General features: G+C 49.5%; 1 protein-coding gene across 1 annotated transcript in view; it reads right to left on the minus strand.

Moving 5' to 3' along the window:
- Positions 1 to 24,506, minus strand: part of POU2F3 (POU class 2 homeobox 3) — a 79,510-nt gene that overhangs the window by 53,276 nt on the left and 1,728 nt on the right. Inside the window, exon 2 of the mRNA XM_032640489.1 lies at positions 19,453 to 19,521. Coding sequence (XP_032496380.1) covers positions 19,453 to 19,521 — 69 coding nt within the window. The remainder of the gene's footprint in view (positions 1 to 19,452; positions 19,522 to 24,506) is intronic.

Here is a 24,506-nt window from a genome sequence, read left to right on the forward strand (position 1 = left end):
GCCTCTCCCCTTGAGGACGCACCTGCTGCGCTTGGAGCCTGACGATGGAGTCTCCCCTTCTCATCAAACTCATCCTGGCCTGCATCGGTATCATTATCTAGTCCTCCTGGAGTCCCAGGCTGACTGAATGGCTGGACTGGAGGGGCCCAGGCCAGCCAGGGCCTCCCGGGAGACAGACCCCTTTACTCTGGGACAGCAGAGAATGGCACTAGCTCAGCACTGGGAACTGAATAAAGATTCAGTCCCCCAAAGTGACTTCACCTCCGATTCTGATTCCGCTAAGCAGGTCAGAGTATTCTCAGGAGACATGGCTTCCCCCGGCTGGGGAGAAGGAGCTCAGAGCATCTGGGGGCCTAGGTGGAGACACCATGACACAGTCTAAAACAGGCGTTAGTTCATTTCTGGTGACACTGTTGATTCTCTCTCCAGATCTGGCTGAGGGGAAACGGCCTCAGCCCTCATTTTACTGCTGCTTCTTCCTGCTTCTCTCCCATGTTCATGGACCTTGTTCCACCTGGAACCTCTCCCCACCCAGCCTCCAGGAAAGGCCTGGGAGGTGGTGCCTGGGAACTCTGGGACAAGATCAAGCTCACCGGGGTTCTGCTGCTGCCCTAATGCTCTCGGTTGAGAGGTGACCGACAAGGATTACCCAGGACCCAAGTTATTCATTTTTGAAACAGCGAGGAGGGCACCCCTCTTTCCTAGAGAAAGAAAGGGATGCAGTCACCACATTGTGGGAAACACTGGTCCACAATCACCAGAAACTTGTTTTCTACCCCTTTAAGCTGAGGTGTGTAGGAGTAGCAGGGCATACTTGAAAGTCCTGGACTTGAAGTCTGAGAATTAGGGTTCAAGTCCTGGCTCCATCGCTCCCAAGCTGTGTGACCTTGGTCAAGACAGGAAGCTCCAGAGCCTCAGGCATCTTGATGGCAAAATAAGGTCATAGTTTCAATTCCACCCACTTCCCAGGAACATAGTAAAGCTCAGCTATATGCTGGGAAGCACTCTCCAGTTGCCGGCTGGGCTCCACACGTCCCGGGCCACTCCTCCGTCAGGCTAGCCTGCTCCTTTGTCAGGGACTTTGCACATACTGTTCCCTCTGACTAGAATGCCCTCTCTCCCTAGAAAATACACATTCATCCTCCAAGACCCAACTCAGATGTCACATCCTCCATGAAACTATCCAAAGCAAAATGAGGGATTTCCTCCTCTATGCTTCCGCCTCTCTTACTTATATCTCTTCCAGCACCTACCACATTTTTTAAATGTCAGTGTTTTGTGTGTCTGTTTCCCTCATGAAACTGGGAGCCCCTAGAGGCCAGGGTTATTACATCTTATTCATTTTTGTACCCCAAGAGCCTAAAACAGTGTTTAACACATAGTAGGAACTGAATGACTATGTGTTTAATTGATCCAAGTCACTAAGAAACTGCTACAGAAACGAATCTTCTATTCAGATCTAAGACATCATAGGTGCCACCAGCTGCAGAAACCTGATCATATTCTATTATTCAAGTTCTGGCTTTGAAAGATGGCAGCCACTTGCAGAAAAAAAACAAAGCAGGACAGACACACAGAGGGGCCGGAACGTTATTTTCAGCATTGGAAAGACACTGAAGTCCAACCTCAGAGGGGAGCACCTTGCGGTGGTCACACAGCCTCAGAGACCTTGATTTCGGACTAAAGCTTGGATTTTGCAACTCCCACACTCATACAATTTTCGCAATAAACCCACGGCACCCCAAGTCCAACACAGAGAAAACCAAGTATTAGACTGTAATCAACAGGTCAGGCAAATAAGCAGTATTGATGCCGGTCAAATCTGGAAGTGATTTAAGGCAGAGAGTGAGATTAATTCAGACAACTGGATGATGACATCAGGATTAGAAAATATTTTGGTCGATTCTAATAAGAGGCCAAAACCAACAACATAGAATGTAACAGGAATAAATCTAAGCCCTACATTTAGGTTAAAAAAGGTCAATTGTATACATAAAAGATAGAGGAGGCTGAAATTAGAAATGATTGAGGTGGTAAATTTTATGTTTAAATTTTACATTTTATGTTTAAATTTAATATTTATGTTTTTTACCGTCAAAAAAAAAGGAGAAAAAAGTAAAGAGTTTTTTTAAACTTAGAGAATTATGTTTTGACAACTACTCTAACCCAGAAAGCTAATTTTCTACCTCATACTGGGTAAGCAACTAAAGTAGTCAAATTGCTCAAAAGTATGCCCTACCTTTAAGCCTATCTGCTACATATGATCTGGCAATCCTACTCTGGGTGTATATCCACAGGAAATGAAAACAGGGTATCAAAGAGGTAGCTTCACTCCTTTGTTCACTGCAGCATTATTCACTATAGCCAACCTAAGTGTTCATCAATGGATACATGGATAAAGAAAATGTTGTATATATATAACTTGTTACATGGTTACATTCAGTCATGAGAAAGAAGGAAATCCTGCCGTTTGCGACAACATGGATTGACCTTGGGGGCATTACGCTAAGTGAAATAAACCAGACTGAGAAAGACAAATACTGCAAGGTATCACATATGTGGAATCCAAAAAATAAAAATAAAAAAGAGTCAAACTCATAGAAACAGAGAGTGGAAAAGTGGTTGCCAGATGCTGGAAGGGTTCCGAAATAGGGAGAAGTTGGTAAAAGGGTACAAACTTTCAGCTATAAGGTGAATCAGGCCTGAAGATCTAATGTATAACATGGTGACTATAGTTGACAACACTGTACTGTATAATTAAAATTTGCTAAAATAGTGGAACTTAAATGTTCTCTCTCACACATATAAAGATAAATATACAGGTGATGGATGTGTTAATTAACTAGATGGTGGGAATCCTTTCACAATGTATACACGTATCAAATCACGTGATGTACATTGTAAAAATCTTACAATTTTATTTACCAGTTACACCTCAATAAAGCTTAAACAAAAGACTCTGGGCTACAATGTGAAACCTGATAAAGAGTTTTTTCAACAATACCAATAACCAACCTCAAACTAGAGCAATGGACTAACACAGCAGATAACATATGTGATTAAAAATTCAAGTGTGCAAAATTTAAGATACTTGACCATCAAAATATCTATACTCTGTATTTTACATTTTCAAAGAGGTTAAATCTCCTAAAGAAATATATCTCTCCCTCCCAAACAAAAACAAAAAAGTGATTCCCGTTTCTGTTTATTGGCAGACAGTATCTGGAAATAAACAAACTGCAGTTCCTTGTGGGGAGGGGAAGAGAGAGGAGGCTGGCGCTAGTGAAAAAGCGCATGTGAAAAAGAAACCCAAAAAGGGTTTCAGTTGACTGAAGCCAGTATTGGCCTGAGTGTACTGCACAGGTGTGGTGTAGCTGCTTAAAAAGCTAACGCTATCCTGTGCCTTAGCAGGCATGCAGACCGTTGCAGATCTCTGCTGAGAGCATCACGTCCAGTTCAGGGCAACATTCTTTAAAGGGACCCTGATGAACTGGGCTGCGCAACATGAGGACCAAGACGGTAAGGGGCTTAGATGTCACACCAAATGAGGAAAGGATATTTAGCCTAGAGAGGAGAACACTTACCCTTAGATGTCTTTTACGTTTTAGACACACATACTGCCATATTTAGGATTGAAATGTTGTAACGTCTATAATTTACAAGAAAATATTCCAGTGACAGGAATGGCAGAAATGTGATGGTTGTTGAGAGTAGGCAATGAGTATATGGGGCTCATCGTTTTCGTGTCTACCTTTGCGTGCGTTTGAAATAAAAAGTTAAAAATAAAATATTTCTCCCCAAAAAGGATGAAACCAACATGGCAAGATGTTAACAACTATTAAATCCAGGTGATGGGTATATCGCTGTTCGTTGAGCTGTCTCTTCTCTTTTCTATGTATCTGAAGTTTTTCAAAATAAAACATTTTTAAGTAATTCAATGAGGGAGCATTTGAAAGATCTACTTGGCATAGTGCCTGGCGCATAGTAAGTGCTTCAGTCAATGTCAGTGTACTCTTCCTTCCTCCCCGGATATTGGCATGGATGTGAAACCGGCTTAGTCCGCAGTTGCAAAGACCCAGCTCCACAAAGGTCATTGGTGGAGGCTCCTGGGAAGCAGGCTTCACCTCAGTATAAGGAAGAATTTTGTGAAACGTGGAATTGTCCAGCAGTGAAACCCACAGTTTCATATCAACAGGGCTCCCCATTGCTAGGAATGCTCAGGCAGAGGCTGCTTATTTCAGGGATGTTATAGAAGTGGTATTTGAATTGAGGGGCAATTTGATAATATCAAGAGGGGGATCTCGGGTGATCTCAGGGGACTGAAAATTCCTTCCATCTCTAAAGTCCTAGGATTCAATGCAGCGGATTGAAATGTACCAGGGCTTTTTCTTCCCTTCCCAGAAGCTGGTCACTGTGTAGCATTTGCAGAGGGAGGCAAGGAAGGACCAAAGAACTCTCCCCACCGTTTCCCTCTGTCCTGTTTGTTCTGCCCACAACTAAAAGATATGAACACAGAGGGCAGAGATGGGGCAGAAAGGGCTCACAAAGGAAGCTTCAGAATCCTCTCTTTGGATGTCTTGGGGCAAATGGGTAAGAACTGTGCCAAGCTGGAAGGGACACCAGCTAAGGTCTCTCCAAGCCTCTTTTGGTCCTCATGGTCTCCTGGGAATCTCTGGACCATGAAGCTTCTAGCAAGAAAGCCAGAGCGCAAACACCTTGGAACTATGGCTCACGGGGCTGGGAGGGACCTGAAGAGATGATCAGGGCGAGCGCTCTGCCTTTGGGAAAATGAAGCACTATTATTCACCCCCATTTTACAGTGAGAAAACTGAGTCTCAACAAGGTTAGGTGATAATATGTACGAAGTAACAGAGCTTTTAAAGTATGGGCATGTGTTGGGAATGATCCTCAGGGGAAGACAAAAACCCACGTCTCCAACCCCAATGTGGTACATCCTCCCCACGCTAGCGTTAACGCCACTGCTAGCATCTCTAAAACTCAGACAATGTCTGAGGACTCCATCCAAGCTCCAGCTAAATGGCCCAACTCCTGAATCTCCCTGGTCCCACACGGTACCCAGAACTGTTCATCTATACCAAAGAGCTCCAGACAAAGGAAGAGGCCGAGAATACAGTTCGAAGGATTTGGGTTAATTATGAAGACAACATCCCAGTTCATAGAAAATGGGATTTAGTGACCAAAAGAGGGTAAAAGGCACCTTGAATTGGTGGGGAGACCCGGGATTCTGGATAGAATTTCCTTAGGCCAGGATGGCCGTAATACCCAATGGAGTCCCCATGAGAAAGGCCAAGGATCAGTCTGTAGGAGGTGCGCAGGGGTCAAAGGCAGCTTCCACCTCTGCCTCTCCTTCCCTGGCATCTGGTGGGCACCAGGTCAGCAGTCCGAGCCACCTGGCAAGGACCCCTGTCTGACAGTAGACAGGAGGAGCCGGCGCCAGCCCTCTGCTTTCCCACCTCTGAGCCACAGCCTCACAGGCCCGCTGATTTGCATGCGTTGGCAGCGCTGGGATGTGAGTTTGCCTGGGGAGCAATTCTCTGGGTGAGGGAGGTGGAAGCACAGGAATCCTGTTCCAGCAGGATTTTCACTCCTGCCTGGCAAACATGCAGAGAGCATTCTGCAATGCGGCTGAACCTCTCCCATTTCCGGGTTGCTTCTCTTCTCACCAGCTCCGCTCCCAGGTTAACCCAGCAAGACTTCCACTGTCATTTTATGACCACTTGGCAAATGTGCCGGCACTTCCTGGGATAGCAATGATCAAAGCAACCAGGACCTTGGAAGCACTGCTGGGCAGGCAGCCGCCAGAGCAAACCACGAGACTTCCCAGTGAGGTCATTCAAACCAGTCAAAACACTTTTCCCCAAGACCCCGCAGACACTATGCCTACCTTTTTTGTTACTTGAGATCCCTCCAAGGAACTGGGCACTGTTGCCTAATGGTCAGAGTTCTGTACAGAGAACACACTGTACACTGAGGTTGAGGGTTACCTCAAAGGCTGTTTTATGCTGGACCTTGGGCAAGTTGCTTGATCTCCATAGCTTCAATTTTCCTTACATGTTAAAACAAAAAATTCTGCCTATATTCCTGCCACCTTCTTCTTAGGAGCAAAGAAATGCCCAGGAGGAAACTGAGGCTGGCCCCTGAAGCCACCTGCAGAACAGGACACAGGATGTCCTTGATGGGCTGTGGGAAGAACACCGGCATAGGGGATGGGAGATCTGAGCTTCAGGTCTCCACCAGCTGAGTGTCCCCGGCTGTGGATAGCAGATGCAAAGATGCAGCGTGTGAGCCATGCCCAGGGCAGACATCACTAATGGACCACCTCACTTGCTTCCTTTTCCTAAACTCAGTGCATAGTGACGACCACCGATGATCAGAAACAGCTCTCCTGAAGAAACCCACTTGCTACCCCAGGACGGGATGATCTTACAGGGTCCCTCCACCTCTGACCGTCTGTGGCTTTGGGGATTTTCATGAGTTAAAGCTTCTTCCTCTCTAGAATGGCAGAGTAAACGCGACTGACCTCGGGGCTTCCTTGCAACCCGGCCTGTGTGAGCGTTCCAGTGAGTTTCTCCACCTGCACAGTCATGAGGCTGAACCCCGCAGCCTTGGTCTGCAGGCCCTTAACACAGATGTCAGGAGCGTGGGGCTGAGGAAGGCACTCACTGCCCACCTTTGCTAAAAGGGAAGCCCAGCCTCCTCCGACTTCCCTTTATTATCTGTCATCATTCTTTGATAAATGAAAGGCTCCTCACCGAGGTCTTCGAATTTTTTAGGAAATAAAATTCCTGTTTCTTCTCAGTCTGAGCTATAGATGGGACTCTCTGGGGCCCCCTGCATTGCCCCTGTACCTCCTGCTGGCCTCACACTGAGGCCCAAAGTGGGCAGCATGGTCAGAGGCTATGCTGAAGAGGCCAGGGACTCAGGCCCCCGCCTGGAATGGGGCCAAAGGGCCAGGTTCCCCAGCAAAGTCTCCACTCATAATCCGCTGACCCTAGAAAACAATAAAAATCCAACTTCAAAGGAAAAACTCTGTTAAAGAAACCCAGGGTTCCCATCACTCCTAAATAAGCACAGGTCAGAGAAGCACCTTGGCCGCTATTTTTCTATCAGAACTTTCTTGTGCTCGAGGGGACCACACAGACACTCCCAGTGCAGCACCCACCACTTACAGGTAGGGGATCCTCCCAGAGAGGATGAGTGATGAGCTAAAGGTCACACAGGTAATACATGGCAAAGCAGGAACAAAGCCCGAGCTCCGATGTCCGGACTTGACCCTCCACCATAGCCCAGGGGTTCCCTAAAGGTCACCTCCAGACCAGCCCCTTCTCTACTCCTTGCCCATCCCTGAGAGGGGAAGAGGTTCAAAGAGGTTTAAGGTTGGTAAGAGACACTTTGCCACCCCCTTCCCGGGACTGAGTGAAGTGGGGGTGAGAAGGGTGGGTGGGGAGAGCAGGAATAGCTACCGAGAGGGGCGTGCAGCCGGGCGCTGGTCCTCACGTGGGCACGTCCTTTGTGCCGCTCAGAGGGGCACGTGTGTGGTAAGAAAGCTTACATGGGAGATGCTATCTCACATTTGTAGAACAACCCTCACTTCTGAGAGCTGCCACAGATACACTCTTGTTTCATTCCTGCCTCACAACTTGTTTTACAGATAAGGAAACTGAGTCTGGGCCATGGCACCTGAGTTGGAGGAAAGGAAGTTGGATCTCAGGGCTCTGGCTGCAGGGCTGGTGCGCTGGCCAACACGTATGGGTCTTGGGGCGTGCACTGGGTTTGTTCCTTTCTGTGCAGTGCACTTTCATATCCAGTCCTTATTAGAGTCTCGCCCGCCTGTGAGTTCTACAGGGCCGGGATTCCAGAACTCCTGTTTCACCAGTGAGTACACTGAGGTTCAGAGAGGGCGGGGCTGGTTAACGTCACACAGCCGTCTTCCGCATCCAGACACCATGCCATGCCCTTTCCCTCACGCAGGGTAACGTAGCTTCCTCTCCTTCTGGGGCCTGTGTTCCTAGGGCTGGAGGGGCCACTTCTGAGGGAAGGGTGATGGGGAGGGGGGAGACTTTGTCCAACAAAACAAGGAAACAAAAGCAAAAGACAGAGGACTGCCTCTAGGGTAAGGAAAGGGCTTTTAAAGAAACAGGGATCTCAACCCGTTGCTGTGACCTTGAGAAAGTCATTCCTCTTTTCTGACCCCACTCTCTTTCCCCATAAAATAGGAGAATGGGACTAGATCAGAGAATTTTCAAACATTTTGGCAGGAGAACACTATTTTCAAATAATAGGGATTAATTAATAGTTGACATTTATTGAGCATTTACTAGGCACCAAGCTTTGTATTAAACATTTTATAAACAGGAGAGCATTTAATCCTCACAACCACCCTATGAGTAGGTGCTCTTATTATCCCCATTTTACAGATGAGGAAACTTGAGGCTCAGAGAGGTCAATCAACTTGCCCAAGGTTACTGATTAGTAAATTGCTGAGTAGGAACTCAAGCCCACGTCTGTCCACCAGCCAAGGCTGACCACACCACAGTATATATTGACATACTATCTCCAAATGAAAACACATATGGAGTTGCCACAGAAACTTAATAAGGGGGAAAAAAGACCTTCAGATTTTTCCAGAACTATAAACATCATCTAGTCTCCTTGAATCTGTACCATCCCTAAACATTGGGTCCTGGGAGGAGGGGTCTTTCCACCAACTCCCTCTCCTTCTTCCGGCCATTTCCTGATCGCCTGGAGTCAGTTTGTTTGAGGGTCCTTCACCAAAGCACGCTTCCCACTCCCAAGCGCAGGTGGATAGGACAGTGTGTTGGCCATGAGTGAACGAACTCACAGGTAGGTCTACTCAGGAGACAGCCCATATTCCTAATAGAGGGTCCCTAGATTGGCCATTGGGTCACGTGTGGACACTCTGTCCTTCTGATACTAATACTGGCAAATGGCATTACTGTATGGCAGGCTCTGCTCTAAGCATCTTACACACGTTGGCTTATTCAGTCCTCACAGCAGGGGCTTCCCTGGTGGCACAGCGGTTAGGAATCCGCCTGCCAATGCAGGGGACATGGGTTCGAGCCCTGGTCCAGGAAGATCCCACATGCCGCGGAGCAACGACGCCCGTGTGCCATACTACTGAGCCTGCGCTCTAGAGCCCGCGAGCCACAACTACTGAGCTCGCGTGCCACAACTACTGAAGCCCGTGTGCCTAGAGCCCGTGCTCCGCAACAAGAGAAGCCACAATGAGAAGCCCGTGCACCACAACGAAGAGTAGCCCCCGCTTGCCGCAACTAAAGAAAACCCGCGTGCAGCAACGAAGACCCAATGCAGCCCTAAATAAATAAATAAATAAATAAATTTATTAAAGAAAAAAAGCCAAAAAAATAATAAAAAAAAAGTTCCTTACTCTCCATAATATTAAAAAAGAAAAAAAAAATCCTCACGGCAACTCTAGGAGCCTATCCCTGTTATTACCTCCATTTTACAGTCTAGGAAACCGAGCAGAGACATTAAGTAACCAGCCCAAGGTCATATAACTAGTAAGTAGAAAAGCTGGGATTCAAATACAGACTCTGGCTCCAAAGTCTATGCGCTTAATGCCTCCACCTTGGTAAGCTGGGGGCAGCAGTGCCCTTCCTAACACGTTACAGGAACTGAGAGGTACAGCAACTCCCATCTTTCAAATAATAACCAGTGAGCACAAAGGGTCAGCATGTGCTCACAGATCTCAGCATCTTAGAGCCGGAAGTGATCTTAGAGACTCTCAAGTTCAGACCCTCCGTCCAATGCACGAACTCAGGCCTGAAGAAGGGAGGTGACTTGCTGACACAGGTTCATGGTAGAGATGAGTCCAGATTCCATCTCTCCTCACATCTCCTCAGCCAAACGAGAAGGTGCAGACTGTTTTTCCAGTTTCACTGGTAGAAAAACTGAGATGACTAGTCTGTTGTCAGCAGAGGGAGACAGGCCTGAGCCCAGGACCAGAACTCACTCAATGGTCCTTAAGAGCCCAAGCATCCTTATGACACTGGGGTAAACTGAATTGGGGCTAGGTGGGGATGGGGACCCAGCTGGTTCTCCCGAGAGGCGGAGGTCACTAATACCCCACTCAGCCAACCACCCTCAGGCCTCCAGGGGCCTGAAGGGAGGGGACAGGGACAGGGTGGGAGCAGCCAGCCCAGTGCTACCTCCCTTTGATACCTTGGGGTCCAGAGCAGACATTTCCCAGCAGGCTTAACCCTTTTTGTGCGTGCTTCCCTTCTCAAGAGAACCTTAATCATCCTCATTTGAATTTCAAATGACCTCTCCCCTCTCCCCACTCCCTGCCCCAACAGGCTTTGAGGCAGGGATATGGAAATTCACCCAGCAGTATGGAAATCATTGCCCTATGCAAATTGGGTGCCAGGACCCCATCGTCATAGCAACCACTGGGTTTCCTCTCCTTTTGGCCCCTCTCTGGGCTCTCTGGCTTAGATTTTTTGTTCCTCTTCCCAGCAGGCAGGTGGGGCACCCCTCACCGAGGTGCCCAACGGGGCCCAGACCCGCCAGGCTTCCTGCCTGCTTCTCTAGTGCAAATCTGGACCCAGATTTGGTCTCACCCAAGCGAGACCAACCGCTGTTTTTTTCTCAGCCTAGCCTAATCCGAGGATGGGCTAGATGGTGGTGAGGAAGTTCTGGAGTCTGGAGGACACAGCGATGCTCCTAGAGGGGGGTGACAGGAGAGGAGAGACCTAGAGGGCTTCGGTGGTGCCAGTGATAGGAGATGGAAAGCAGGGCACGGAACCTGTATGTAAAATGCCATGCAAATTAACACCTATTATTTTTTGAGTCAACAGCACTAGTACTTTCTGGGGAGATGCCCGCAGCTCTGTTTCCGTGCTCCGAGCTTGGCACAAAGGCCTGCCCTCCCTGAGTCTCCCAGGGCCCTGCTGTTACCCAAAAGCTCCCCCACAGTCAGCTCTAAGCCCATGGAGAATCCAGGAGGGGACTTTGAACTGCCCGTGGCTGAAGTCCCTAGAAATGAAATTCAGCCTCTTTTGAGGACTCTGGTCATCCGCTCAGCTTCCCCAGTCCTGTCCTACCAGACCCTCAGGCTCCAATGAGAGGAAAGCAGCCCCAGTTGGGTTGACCTCATGCGGCTTCCCTTTTAAGGACATGTCTGCCCCTCTTCCCCTTGGCTGTGGGGAGTGGGGAGTGAGAGGAGGCAAGGGGAGCTGCACCTGCTTCTCCCCTCAGCAGCTCTTCCTAAGGATGGGTCATCCTGGCAGAGCCCTTCCCTTCCCGAGGGGGACCCACTAGCAAATGCGGGCAGAGACTCCAACTTCCGTCTCCCCTGCCCCTCCTGTAGTTTCACAAACACCCCCGACCACCCCAGCCTGCCTTTGATAGAGCCTTGACCAGAAAGGAAGACTGTCAGTGGGTGTACCCCACCGCCAGACTGCCCACCCTGCCCTGAGGGCTTCGAGGTGGGGATCGTGTGAGTCCTGTGTGTTTGCACGTGAGTGTGAGTTGGGCGTGTGTGTGTCTGTGTGTTTGGGAGTGGGGCGGACGGAGTGTAACTGCATTTCAGTTGTCCGGATTGGGGCTGCTCCTCAAGCCCTAAGACGTAACCTTAATTTGGCTGTTCATTTCTTTTCAAATTCTTTTTCCACTTGTTCAGCATTTTTCCACACCAGGTGTTCATTGCTGTAACTGTTTCTTAAGGAGGAGGGTGGACCCAAGAGACCAAAAGCATTTACTCACAGCCTATGAGGGAGGGGGGCTGCAACTTGGGCGCCTTAGTGAAGGGCTAAGGCCCAGAAGCTACAGCGTTGAGTCTCTGGACGCTGCTCAGGGCCTCTGTGTGTGTGTGTGTGTGTGTTGGTAGCGGGTGGGGGGTGGTTGTCATTTCACCCCTGGAAGCAAAGGATAGCCTGGGACCGACCTCTCCCGCTGGATCTCCCCATCATTGCCCCCACGGCACCGACAGTGGGAGTAGGAGGGATGCTAAGAAGGTCATAAGATGTATCCATTGCCCACGGGATGCCAAAGGAAAGGGGCATTCTTATGTACACTCTTATCATCTAATGCAGGGCACCTCCAAGTGTGGTCCAACAGCCAGGCTGGTCTGAACTGTTCATTAACGTCGGAGACCAGATGCGTCCAAACACAGAGAGTAAGAATTTAGAAATGTTCACAGCACCCCAAGTACGTCATTAGTCATTAGTGAGCGCTCCCTGTGGACGCAGTGGGGACAAGTCTGGGCCCTGCTGAATGTGTGTGGTGGGTACGAGCTGCATACCAGTCCTGCACGGTGGGACTGTGGACTGCTCTGTGACAGACCGGAAATAAAACGACCGGTCCTGCAGCCCACATTGTTTGAAGCGGTGCCCTAAGGAATGACGGCTGATGAAACCAAGCGGAACTCCAGATGGTAAAAGACAGCACACAGATGCCTCCCCCCACCCGGCCCCCTCGCTTTGTTCCCTCTTAGGCTAGAGAGAAAAGGAGGTCCATGTTCTTCTGGGGGCTGCAGAGATGGCAGCTGGGGTGGGGAAGGTGGCCTTCCTTAAAGAGACCTCCGAAAGGAAGAGGGGCGGGTGTCAGGCAGGACTTGGCTCATTTACCTGCCCTGGTGCTAAGGTTTAACATAATTTTATATTTACAAACGTACCTGCTACCCAGAGGCAAGTATTAATTTGTCCATATGGACTGTTACCCCTCTTGAGATTGTGACATACACACTCGTAACACACTCATATATAGTATGCTTAGACTTTAAAGTATCTTGACCCATTTCGGGACATGAATGTGTTATAAACCTCCTGATTTCAAGCAACATATAAAAAAACACTGCTATTAAAAACACTTCACAACACTTTCACCTGAGCAGCATGGTCCTGCCCTGTGGGCTTGGGTTTGGGACTAGATGGGCGAGAAAGTGTGGCACAGGTGGGAGCTGCTGTAGTAATTCTTTTATTTGCAGAGGTTCTCTGTGTGCTAGAGGCAGGTACCTCCTGACGTCACAGGCTGCTCTCCCGAGACCTCTGGCACACACAGCCACGGTATGAAGCCTGGATGGTGAATTAGTACCTCCTCATCTCCCTGCACAGAAACTGGAAACATGGTGAGATGGAAGCCACTCTGGTTTGAGAAGGCCAGAACCAGGGGCAAGGGGCTTATGCCAGTCGGAAAGGACTTCCGACACTGAGAATTGTATCCTACAAGAATAGGTGGCCAAGAGAAATTGTGGGGTTAGCTTTTCTTAAGGATGGAAGATAAATGAGGGGAAAATAGCTCTAAGAACAGGATCCTTTATTTTCCAGGGATGGTTTTGAAATGGCTTCAAAGGAAGAGAGGGGTATGGACAAGATATCCTCTCAGAATCCAGGGATTCCTATCAGTTCCCCCTGGACATCTGGAGGGGCTGTGGCTTCCTTTTTGTCCTCCAGAGAGGTGAGGTAAGGGAGAGAGTGGGTACAGACCAAGGCACAGGACCAGAGTCACCAGGCTTGAATCCTAGAGCCCACCCAGCTCACTCTCTTCACTTTACTCCCTCAAGCCCTCTCTCCCGCCATATTATGACAAGGAAACTCGAGTCTAAGGCACAAGCAGACTTGTCCCACACTGCTCAGTGACAGAGCTTTGTCTTGTCTCCTGAACGTTTCTGATAATTATCAACCTAATGATGGACTGTATTTGTGTGGTGACATACACTTTGCAAAGTGCTTTCACACCCACTCTGTTATTTAATCATAAAAGGGTGTGTGTGTGTGTGTGTGTGTGTGTGTGTGCGTGCACACGCACGCGTGCGCCCGTGTGTCTCATTTAGAAAGAGCTGTCGATAGGAGACTGTTCTGCACCTTCCCCCAAGTCTCACCTCATCCCAGGTACTTCCTAGACTTCTCTCGTCCTCTCTGTCATTGAAAGAATAGTTTTATTCCATAAACATTTGGGTTAAAACCCACACACGTCTCTAGAGCCTTCCACCCGTTTCTGCCTGGAACTGCACCTCTTCGTCGCAGTGAGACGCAGTTTCTTTATCCTTAGCTCTTTTCTTGGGGACTCAGTAGGGTGGAGATGGCGAGGTCCCAGGAATGAACTGACCAAGACGGGGTTTCTCTTCTTGGGTCAGTTACTCATTATTTCTTTGGGCCTTAAGGAGAATCACTAACCTCTCTGGGCTCCCCTATATAATCGTGTCCATTCTGTCTTAAAACCATGCAGAAAGTTGCCAGATTTAAGTGAGGAGACTTTCTGCAAAGGGTCCCCACACAGCTAACTCCCCTGGATGGTCCTTCCAGACGGTGGGACACGGTGAGCCATTTCACCTCTCAGATAGGCAACTGAAGCAAAGAAGAAGGGCAGCAGGAAGGGATGACTGAACAGAGTCCGGTCCCCACCCCCTTCCTTCTTGCTCCCCTTTTCCTCCCCTGGGCTCCCCTCGTGGAGACCTTCCTTCCCAGATCTCTGAGCAGGACAAGGGTCCTAAGTCGTCTGCTCCACTGTCATCTGGGCCTGCAAACCCCCACTGCACCAATGACAACTGAGCCTGCAGAATGCGGGGAGCCGGGGCTGGTGTGTTGGTGAGGCTGGCTCAGGATGAGAGAAGAGATGGAGACAGTTCTCTCCAAGGCCAGATTCTCACTCTCCACAGTTCACCAAAGGGAGTAAGTGGACCCCAGCTCTTTCCCTCTCTTCCCCAGCAAGCACATTTTGGCACCAGACAAGGCTTCTGCCTCTTGGATGAGACCAATCCCCCCAGCAGGGGCTTGGCTCTCCTCTGGCCAAGGAGGAGAGCCAAGCCCCTTGGCTGGAGCCACCTGCCATAATTTTGGCATCTCCCTGATGCTGCCACTCTCTTGTGTCCTCTGTCCCTGGTTTCCTGTGCTGGTCCCCAGTCTTCCCACCACCATCTCTGGGTAAATAGTCACTAGAAAGACCCAAGTTTAATTCTGTCATTTGCTAGATACAGGACCTTGGGGAAATCAGCTAACCAGCCTCAATTTCCCCGTCTGCAAAGTGGGATGGTGCCATCTACACTCACAGAATTGTTGTAAAGTCCAAATACACTGTTTGAACGTGCTCTTCCAAACACAGGTTGGCCCTGTGATCCACTCCACCATGAAGCCCTGGAGGAAAGCCCCTGGAAGACAGGGACTGTTTCGTCATCTTTCTGAGCCCAGGGTCTGACACAAGCGAGGACTGCCAGCGAGGTCAGAGAAGAGGATGGAGCCTGAACAGAGCAAGGCAGCTGGAGGTGTCAGAAGGAGAGCGGGCTGAGAAGGGTGGTGGAAGGAGGGGATATAGGGGCTGAGGGAGGTGACGGGGTAGACGGGCAGAACTCAGGGCTGAGGAAGTCCCCACACAAATGCACGGTGTGGGAACTGATGGCAGAGAATATGGAAAAGCAGAACTGCATACACATCTTTAAAAATTCAGCCCTTAGAGGCTATCCAGCCCGAAACCCTCCTTAATGGGGAGGAAAATAAATGTCTGGGTGGGAAGACATTTGCCCAATAACCTGCAGGGAGCTAACAGCCTGCAGTCAGGACTGAGCTTGATTACTGGTTAGAAGCTGTGTGATCCTGGGCTAGTTAGTTTCTCATTCTGAGCCACAATTTCCTCATTGATAAAAATGGCAATTGTAAGAATTAAAGGAGGTAATGCATGTACAGTTGGCTCCATGGGCCTGAATATGGGAAGGAGGCTCCGTGGATGTGACTGGCCTTTCCCTTCTTCTTCTCAAGCCCACCGTATTTGTCCTCCCCTGTGTAGGAGGCTACACTGTGACCAGAGTGGTCAAAAGTCACAGGGTTATCTGCTTGGGTGCTTGGGGATGGTCAGTTATGGAGCTGGGAGCTTTTGAAATGTGGGTAAGGCTATGTTCTTATCAACCACTCAGTTGAGAACCGGAAAAAAAAAAATTGGTGTCAGCCTCAAGAAGGAAGGAAAAGTAAAAACGGGAAGTAAGAGGAAGGATAGAAAAGCTGATAGTTCAGAAATCTAGAAACAGCTTGGCTTCAGTCTTCTGCAGGGTGTGGAAACAACACTGGCCAGGGGGTCGGGAGCCTTCTCTGGTCCCAAGCGCTGTCACAAAGACACTGAATTTCTCCTCTGTCCACCCATGCCTCGGCTTCCTCATAGACCGAAGGAAAGGAAAGGATGAGCTAGCTGCCCTACCAGGTCTCTACCAACCGGGAGGTCTGTGTCTGGACTGGAGAACGCTCTCCTTTGCAGTCCTGGCCAGCGTGGAGGGGAAATTCACTTCCCTTTCCCAGCTCCCACCTCGTGCACCTTGGGGATTTCACACAACACAGAGGGTGCTCTCAGGGAGCTGGGGCTTTCTAGGTCACCCTTCTTTATAGTTTCTTTAAAACCCAGAGACAAACCGCCCCTTAATTCAGGCACTGTTGGGAAGGGGAATCTGCCTTTTAAAAATCCAAAGGAAGCCATTAAACCAAGTTGGTAATCGCTGTGACTCACGATAAGTTTTCCTCTGTAAAAAATGAGTCAGAATGACTTTCCAGGAAGCTTGGTTACTTTAATTAGCTGCCTCTTTTTTTCTTGCCCTTAAAAACATGCAGTAATTTGACAGTCACCTAAGTAAGGATGCTACCAGCCACCAAGCTGAGCCGCTAGAAGTGAAGGATCTGGGAATGGAGGCGTTCTGACAGATGAACTAAAGGGTCTCTTTGGAGTTGAGGAGGACCCACACAGAATCTTTCCCTGAATGGTGGAAGGAACAAAATCAACCTGTAGGGTTGATCCACTTGGCCTGAGTGAAGGGGAGAAGGGCACCCCAGCTACCTGCAGCCCCAGAACACTTAGCATCAAGTCTCGTTGTGTATATTACAGAATCTTAATGATGCCATTAGAGGAAATGATGACCGCAGCTGTCATGTGCCAAGCACTGTGCTAAGGGCTTTAAATATCTCAGCTAACTCTCAACCCACTCTCTAAGATGGACATTAATTGTCCTCTTTAGAAGAGATGAGGCTAAATTAACTCATCAGATCACATAAACCAGTCAGCAGCAGAGCTGTGATTCTCACCCCAGGTCTGTTTGATTCTAAATCCATACTCTTCAAAGGTCATCGGTTCCTGCCTCCTAGGGAAGCAACGCGGCTGGCCCAAGGTCACATTCTGAACTGGCAGACACTGAGATGACACTCGTATTCTGAAAGTCCCAGTTTATGTTCAGACTCTTTCTCCTTCAACCTTTCTCCTTCAAGCTCCCACAGTCCCAGACAGGAGGCCAGAGCTTGCTGAGACTGCCTGTAACGCCTTAACCTTCTTAATCCCCACCCAGGTTCTGAACTCCCTCTGTCTCCTGGATCGCTTTTCAGGGTTTCATGTAGGTCCTTCTCACTCCTGACACAGTTGTCTTGACTTGGTCCCGTAACTAATAACAGAGCACCAGAGCTATCCTGTTAAGTGTGGACTTCCACCCTCATGGACACTCTCTTAGCTGTGTCACCACATACCTGGGGCAATATACCTGGCTCAGGTGAACAGGGTCGGCTCTAGCCAGCCTGCTACTGGGAAGGGGTGACTCAACTTCTGAATCAAGGCTTCTGGACTCTGGTTTTTCTCTAGGGAAGAGTTCAGAGCAGAGATGTACCTATTACTACTCATCAGGTGAACTGATATGAAAGCCTTGCTGGAGTTCTGGAGATCAAAGGGAATTTTCTTCACAACTGGGGAGAACAGATACCCCACTCCACAGACCTTTAGTGAAACATACTCAGCTAATAAATCAATTGACAAATGGTTGCAATTGGCCCACTCTCTCCAAGCTTAACTGTGCCCAGACACAAAGCAAAGTATAAAACGTGTACCACTACCCGTGTAAACAGACAGTTTCAATACTAAATGGAGGGCGGAGGGGCAGAAGAGTTTACGGTAAATGTATGCTGCAGGTGTCTCCACAAGACCCCCAATTATCGTGTCCCTGATCCTGAGTCTTTTAGCTTCAAGAATGGAACTAGACTGCACCTGAAGACGTGGGAAAAGATTTTAGCTCTGGGGAACATCGATTCTCTTCCACTTCTAATTTCTATGCCTCTAATGGTCCAGATGAAAGACTAACTGAGGTCTTGTTGGGATACTATTAAAGTTATTTGGTGGTGTTACAATTTATGCTCATCTTTCTTCAAGTTCTTTTTAATTATATGGAGCTTTCAAAGCAAGGTTTGGACTATGGAGTTAAAAGAGAGAGCTAGGGGCTTCCCTGGTGGCGCAGTGGTTGAGAGTCCGTCTGCCGATGCAGGGGACACGGGTTCGCGCCCCAGTCCGGGAAGATCTCACATGCCATGGAGCGGCTGCGCCCGTGAGCCATGGCCACTGAGCCTGCGCGTCCGGAGCCTGTGCTCCGCAATGGGAGAGGCCACAACAGTGAGAGGCCCGCGTACCGTAAAAAAAAAAAAAAAAGAGAGAGAGAGAGAGAGAGAGAGAGAGAGCTATGAAACTTTCTTCTCAACTCTTCCCTCTCCTTTTCCTTTTATTCACAAAGCAAAGTCATCTACAGGCACCAAGCCCTCCTTTCTGGGTCTGTTTGCCACCCACATGCATGTAATTTGGAAGAGGAACACTTGTACATGGGCCTCTTTGATTAGTTCCTTGAGTAGGATTATTGAGAAATCTGGGGTTAAAAGGCCTTAGTTCCCATCTACCAGAGACACATTCTGCCTTCTGTCAGTCAGTAGCAGCTGGGAACACAGCCTGCTGCTTCTAGGGGTCTTGAAAAAAAAATGGTACTGATGAACCTAGTTGCAGGGCAGGAATAAAGATGTAGACATAGAGCATGGACTTGAGGACACGGGGTGGGAGGGGGAAGCTAGGGCGAAGTGAGAGTAGCATCGACATATATACACTATGGAATGTAAAATAGTTGGCTGGTGGGAAGTAGCCGCATAGCACAGGGAGATCAGCTCGGTGCTTTGCGATGACCTAGAGGGGTGGGATAGGGAGGGTGGGAGGGAGGCTCGAGAGGGAGGGGATATGGGGACGTGTGTATGCGTACGGCTGATTCGCTTTGTTGTGCAACAGAAGCTCACAGTATTGTGAAGCAATTATACTGCAAAAAAGATCTATTAAAAAAATAGTAAAAAAACTAAAAGCAAAAAAACAAATGTTACTTAAAAATGAAAAAAAAAAAAGTGAATCTCCTCCCTAACTTCTTGTTTGTTTCTAAGGATCTGGCCCTTTCCTAGCCTAGTGTCAGAGGCTTTGTTCCGTTGTATACCAATGTCTACTGTTCAAAGGCTCCAGGGTCATACCCCCTGTCTCTAGGGAATCCCTTCATTTCCTAAGACCCACCCTTTGGGTCTGATTGGCTGAAAGACCAAGCCAGAAGAGGTACCACGTTATTCCATTATTCGATGAATTCCAGTAACTATGTCCTGCCCTTGCTTTTCTGTTTCATTTCCCAGAAGAGAAGACCCTTACCTGTCTCCACCTGGCTGAGAGCACTTCGAGCAACTGTAGAATCTGCTACATCCCCACTCATCTTGATATCTGCAGGGAAAACACAACTGATTTTAGTAACAGGTCACAATTTTTCTCGCTATGACATATGTGGCTTTAACTAAACAGCGAAGATGAATGTGTAATTACAACAAGCATCAGACTTTCAGATTCCTGATTCCTAAACATACAACTATTAGAATATTCATAAGCTTGGGGCACATATCCCCTCGTCCCAGACTTGCCTCCTTTCCCCCTTCCTCCAGTGCTACTGCAGGGTCTCTCCCCTTTGCATCGTTCACGGCCACTTCCTTCTATCACCAGGCTCAGTTGGTAAAAATTTAACAAGGGGAAGGGTACAGCGGAGGGAGGGGAATGGGGGAGAACGCTCCTCATTCTCCATCCTCATTTCCTTTGGGATTTGGGGAATGTCTGTTATTTTTTAAAGTAGCGTAAGAAATATCCATCTCCCGTCCTCCCCCTCATAATAACTCTACCTTGAGAGATAAGAGCACCCTTGAACCAAGGCTTGCCCTTCTCATCTTTTTTAGCCAATCCTGCCTCTATTCTCTGCCTGATTCTCAGAGGTCAACCCACTGTCTGGTGATCAAACCCTAGTTCCTGTGTGGCCCTCCTTGGGAACCCTTACCTTCTCTCCTACTCCTTCAATGTTCTCAGTTAAGAAAGGGACGGCAGGCGGGTCAGTGTCCCGCGGAGAGAGAAGACCTACACAAGGCCCCCTGTCTCAGCCCCCAAGTGCTGCGGGTCTGGCCTCTCTGCCCTGCTTCATTTCAATAAATTAAACATTTACCCACAACAGACAGCTGCCACTGCCTAAGAGGCCCCTAAGTCTCCTCAAGGGTCAGCAAAGAGAAGGAAAGAGACAACTTTGAGCTAACTCACTCTCAGCTCCTCTCCTTATGAAACCACCCAAATACTGAAGCCGTTAAAGACAGAAGAATATTTTATTCAAATCATGTTGACCCCCCCTGCCCCCCCCTTCTCTGGGGCAGCACTTTAACTCTTTCAAACCAGATAAAGTCTTGGTGAGCCAATTTGCATACCCGGCCCCCCCCCAGCCAATCCCGGGTAAGCAGCCCGTCTTAATTTGGGCCACGTAGTTGGGCAGTCGACAGTCTGGATGCCTGAGGTCTGGAGATGACCAGGATGAGGGAGAAGGGTGGACCTCCGCCCCAGGAAAAGCAGGAAGAAACCGACTTTTATTTCTTCTTCTTCTTCTACTTTTTTTTTTTTTTTATGGCAATGATATGTGTGGCTCTTGCAGAGATTTAAAGTGTGGTCCCAGGGGATGTAGTGACTGCAGTGCACGAGGGGTGACTGCCATGCCAAGCAAGACAGAGATGGGGAGTCCCGAGGTTCTCCAGCCCTTGGAACACCCCAGGAGCAGGGGAGGGAGTAAGCAACCTTGGGAGCCACTGTAGTTTGAGGAATAGTTTTGAGACCGGTCAAAGTGATGACTCCCAGGTAAATACTTGGAGCTCCGTACAGCCCTCCCCAGACATCCACGCTGTCCTGCGTGGTTACAGACCTCTACGGGAAACCCTGCAGCCACACTTGCCACCCCTCTCAGTGCACTACATTTAAGAAGGCATTTCTCCAGCCTAACCAAAGTCCTTTCTGCTGCAGTTTGAAACTTTTTGTACAGTCTGTCATGCATGAATATGCAGAGTAACTAGTGTGGGCCACCTGGACAGGTCTGCAAAGGGCTTCTGCTACTCCACGCTTTCTGCTCCAGTGGGGAAATGGGCTTAGCTTCGTCCCACCCATGAAGTGCCACGCTGGAGCTGGGCATTGCCTATTATAGATCGGCTCAGTTACACTTCCCCATAGGGATCCTTCAGCAGTGCTGAGAAAACGTCAGAGACTGCTGGGAAGGGGCGGGAGGGGGTGAGTGCTCACCACCTCTCCCGTTGCTGAGCACAGGCTCCAGACGCGCAGGCTCAGCGGCCATGGCTCACGGGCCCAGCCGCTCGGCGGCATGTAGGATCTTCCCAGACCCGGGCACGAGCCCGTGTCCCCTGCATTGGCAGGCGGACTCCCAACCACTGCGCCACCAGGGAAGCCCTCTCAGTGGGCTTTTAAACCTGCTTCAGTGGCGCCGGGAATTCAGAGCATGGGTTTTGACAGCAGACAGACCTGGATTTAATCCCAGTGCCATCCTAACTAGCACAGGGGGACCCTGGCCACATATTTGAACCTCAGTTTTCTCAGCTAAAAAAAAAAATGAGAAAAATGATACTCCCCAGAGTTATAGGGAGGAGCAAATAAGATACTGAATGAAAACCGCCTGGCACAGTTCCTGGTACAAGGGAAGCACGTGATAAATGAATTAACTAAACAGATACTTAGGCTTCGATCGGAGTCCCCTTCTCCCATTACAGTAAACAGCTTTGGTTTTTCTGTCTAAGCAGTATCGTAATTTGTCCTTTACCTGGGAAGCCATCTGCATTCTCCCAATTCTGACTTCATGGGAAAAACGCTCATGGGGACAAGAAGAATTTAAGAGGTAGTGAGGGTGGGATGATGACCAGGTATTCTGAATCAACTTATTTCAAACATCTGATGTTTAAGAAGGGTGATATTTTAGCTAAACCATAATTCTATGCCTGTAACCCAAACACTCCTCCAACACCCATTCCCTGTACCACCTTTAACTCTACCCAAAAGCCATCTCTCTGATCTTTTAAATTAGCATAAAAGGTAGTCCTAATCATGTCTAAAATTAACTTTTGAAGGAGTCAAAGGCTCCACACTCTTCCAGGACATCTACTCATTGGATGTACCCATTATGGGAGCAACATTGTGACACTTTGGGATTGGACAGGGATTTGAGTCTGAATGGAGGGTCAGGCTGAGATGATCTGTAAAACCTCTTAATTCCCATAGGGTGTTAAGACACTGAGAACCTGTTCCTGTTGGGTAGGAGGCCGAGGCTGATGGGTGGGACGAGCTCTTGGGTCTCAGCCTAAAAATGGGCCAACACCGAAACTCGCCGAGACGCCATAACCCTTCGCCTGTCGGACAGCACTTGCCGGAGGTGAGTGAGAGAGGTGTGGGGTGCAGTCAGGCTTCTCTGCTGTTCTAATCTCAGCTGGCAACTGAGGAGGCTCCTTGCCATCACTCCCTTCCCTGGGGAGGCTCAGCTGGTCCGTGTAAGAACCCAGATACCAGATGCAGCCCCTCATCTGCTTCACCGGCGCTGTCACCCTCTGAAGCTGGAGCGAAATGTTGGCCGCTGGCCTTGACCTCCCTGTGCCTTGGCATGACCCAGCAGCAACCCCTCCTTACACATCTGTGAACCAGGATGTGTGTGTGAACCTGCAGGAGCAAAGTCCAAGGGGCAGCACTTCCCCAGGCTGCAGGCTGAGTGTCCACGATGTCCTGGACCTCCTGGGTCCAGGCTACGCCAGGAAAACAAAAGGCCCACTACTCTCTCTCCTACTGTCCATCTTCATCTCTTCGGAAGGGACTGGAGCTCCCTCCTGACTCCCACACCCACTGCTGCAGGCACTTCTACCACAGGGAATTCAAGGGGCCCACCGGTCCTACTTCTGAGCTAGCCAGGCCTCCAACTCTCCCCTGGAGGAGATGCTTCTGGCCTCTTCTTCAAGAGAAATGCACTTCCTCTCAAGAGACCTTCGAACCCAATGGTCCTGAGCTGGAACTGGTATCAGTCTGTGAGACTCGATCCTCCTTTCCCAACGCTGATAGAGAACAGCTCACAGTGAGGAAAAGGGCAAAAAACAGATGCTCTGGGACTAACCAGGTGTCCCCCTCCGGCTCGTTTCCCACTGTTTCCCACTGTTTCCTCCATCTCTTCTCTCCCTCCTGAGCTTTCTGTCTGACTCTTATCTACCTGCATTGGGCCTGGGAGGGAGGAGCCCCTCCTTAGCCTGGGTGCCCCTGTGTCTGGTGACCTCATGCCTGCTCAGGTGTTTGTGCTCCCACGTGAGAGGTGTTCTACAAAGTGCTGAGGTCCCAGGCCAACCTGAATCACGGCTGGTACCCAGGTTATCAAAGCAAAAAGATGGGCTGACTCAGGGGCCGCAGTGCTTGTGGAGCTGCTGAGTGGGGGACCTTACGCATTACTTTGTGTGCCCCTGCTCCCCCTCCAACCCCCCCAAACTGTTGCGTAGATCCATGGAGGGGGAATCCCCAAGGGCCTAGGACTGGGGATTTACAGGGCAAGTGCTGTTTATAAAGCATCCACAGGACACAGGATCACTGGGAGGGGAAAAGTAGGGCTCAGAAGAGACCAGATTTCCACAGAGAGGATCCTGGACTGAGAGACCCTAGAGAGGGGCCCCAGGGAGACACTCCATAGACAGATCCTCCCTCAGAGACCCCACAGCAGGGCCCTTGATGAAAGACCTTACAAAGATGACCCCGGACTAAAAAGCCCACTGAGAAGACCCAGCAAAGGGAGCCCTCAAATGGAGACCTAGTTAGAGAGGCCCCACAGAAAGTCCCAAATTGAGCGATCCCTTTGAGGTCTCCAAAGGGGAACCAGACACCACAGAGAGGCCAGGCAACCTCACAGGGAGGCCAGGCAGCCCTGAGGGGAGATAGACTACAGAAGCGGGCTGGGAAGCAGTGGCAAGCAAATGTAGAGAGATGACTCAGGTCACCCACCCGAGGTAAACAGGTGGACGGAGAACTCACCTGAGGAGTCAGCGCACCCTGGGTTTAGCTCAATCACCCCCTTTGTGCCTGCCTGCAGGGGACAGGGCTGGGGGAGGTGCCCGGGCTTCTGAAAAGCGTCAGCCTGGAGCTTCCTCCCAGGCCAGGCATGGAGGGCTTGGCCTCCTCACCTCAACCTCACCCTCTCTTTCCTGCTCTCAGCTAGATCCTCTTAGCCCCCAGGTGGCCTCCCTGCTGGGTCCCAGCTGCCCCCCCCCTCCTCCCACTTCCCCCAGAGCAGGAGCCTCCAGTAGACAATGAGGTGGAAAACCCCCAGGGAGTCTCTGATCTTGGTCCTAAAGAACTTCCCACTGGGGGGCATGCCTTCAGGTTTT

This window comes from Phocoena sinus, chromosome 8 (genome assembly GCF_008692025.1).
Source record: "Phocoena sinus isolate mPhoSin1 chromosome 8, mPhoSin1.pri, whole genome shotgun sequence".
Taxonomy (NCBI): Eukaryota; Metazoa; Chordata; class Mammalia; order Artiodactyla; family Phocoenidae; genus Phocoena; species Phocoena sinus.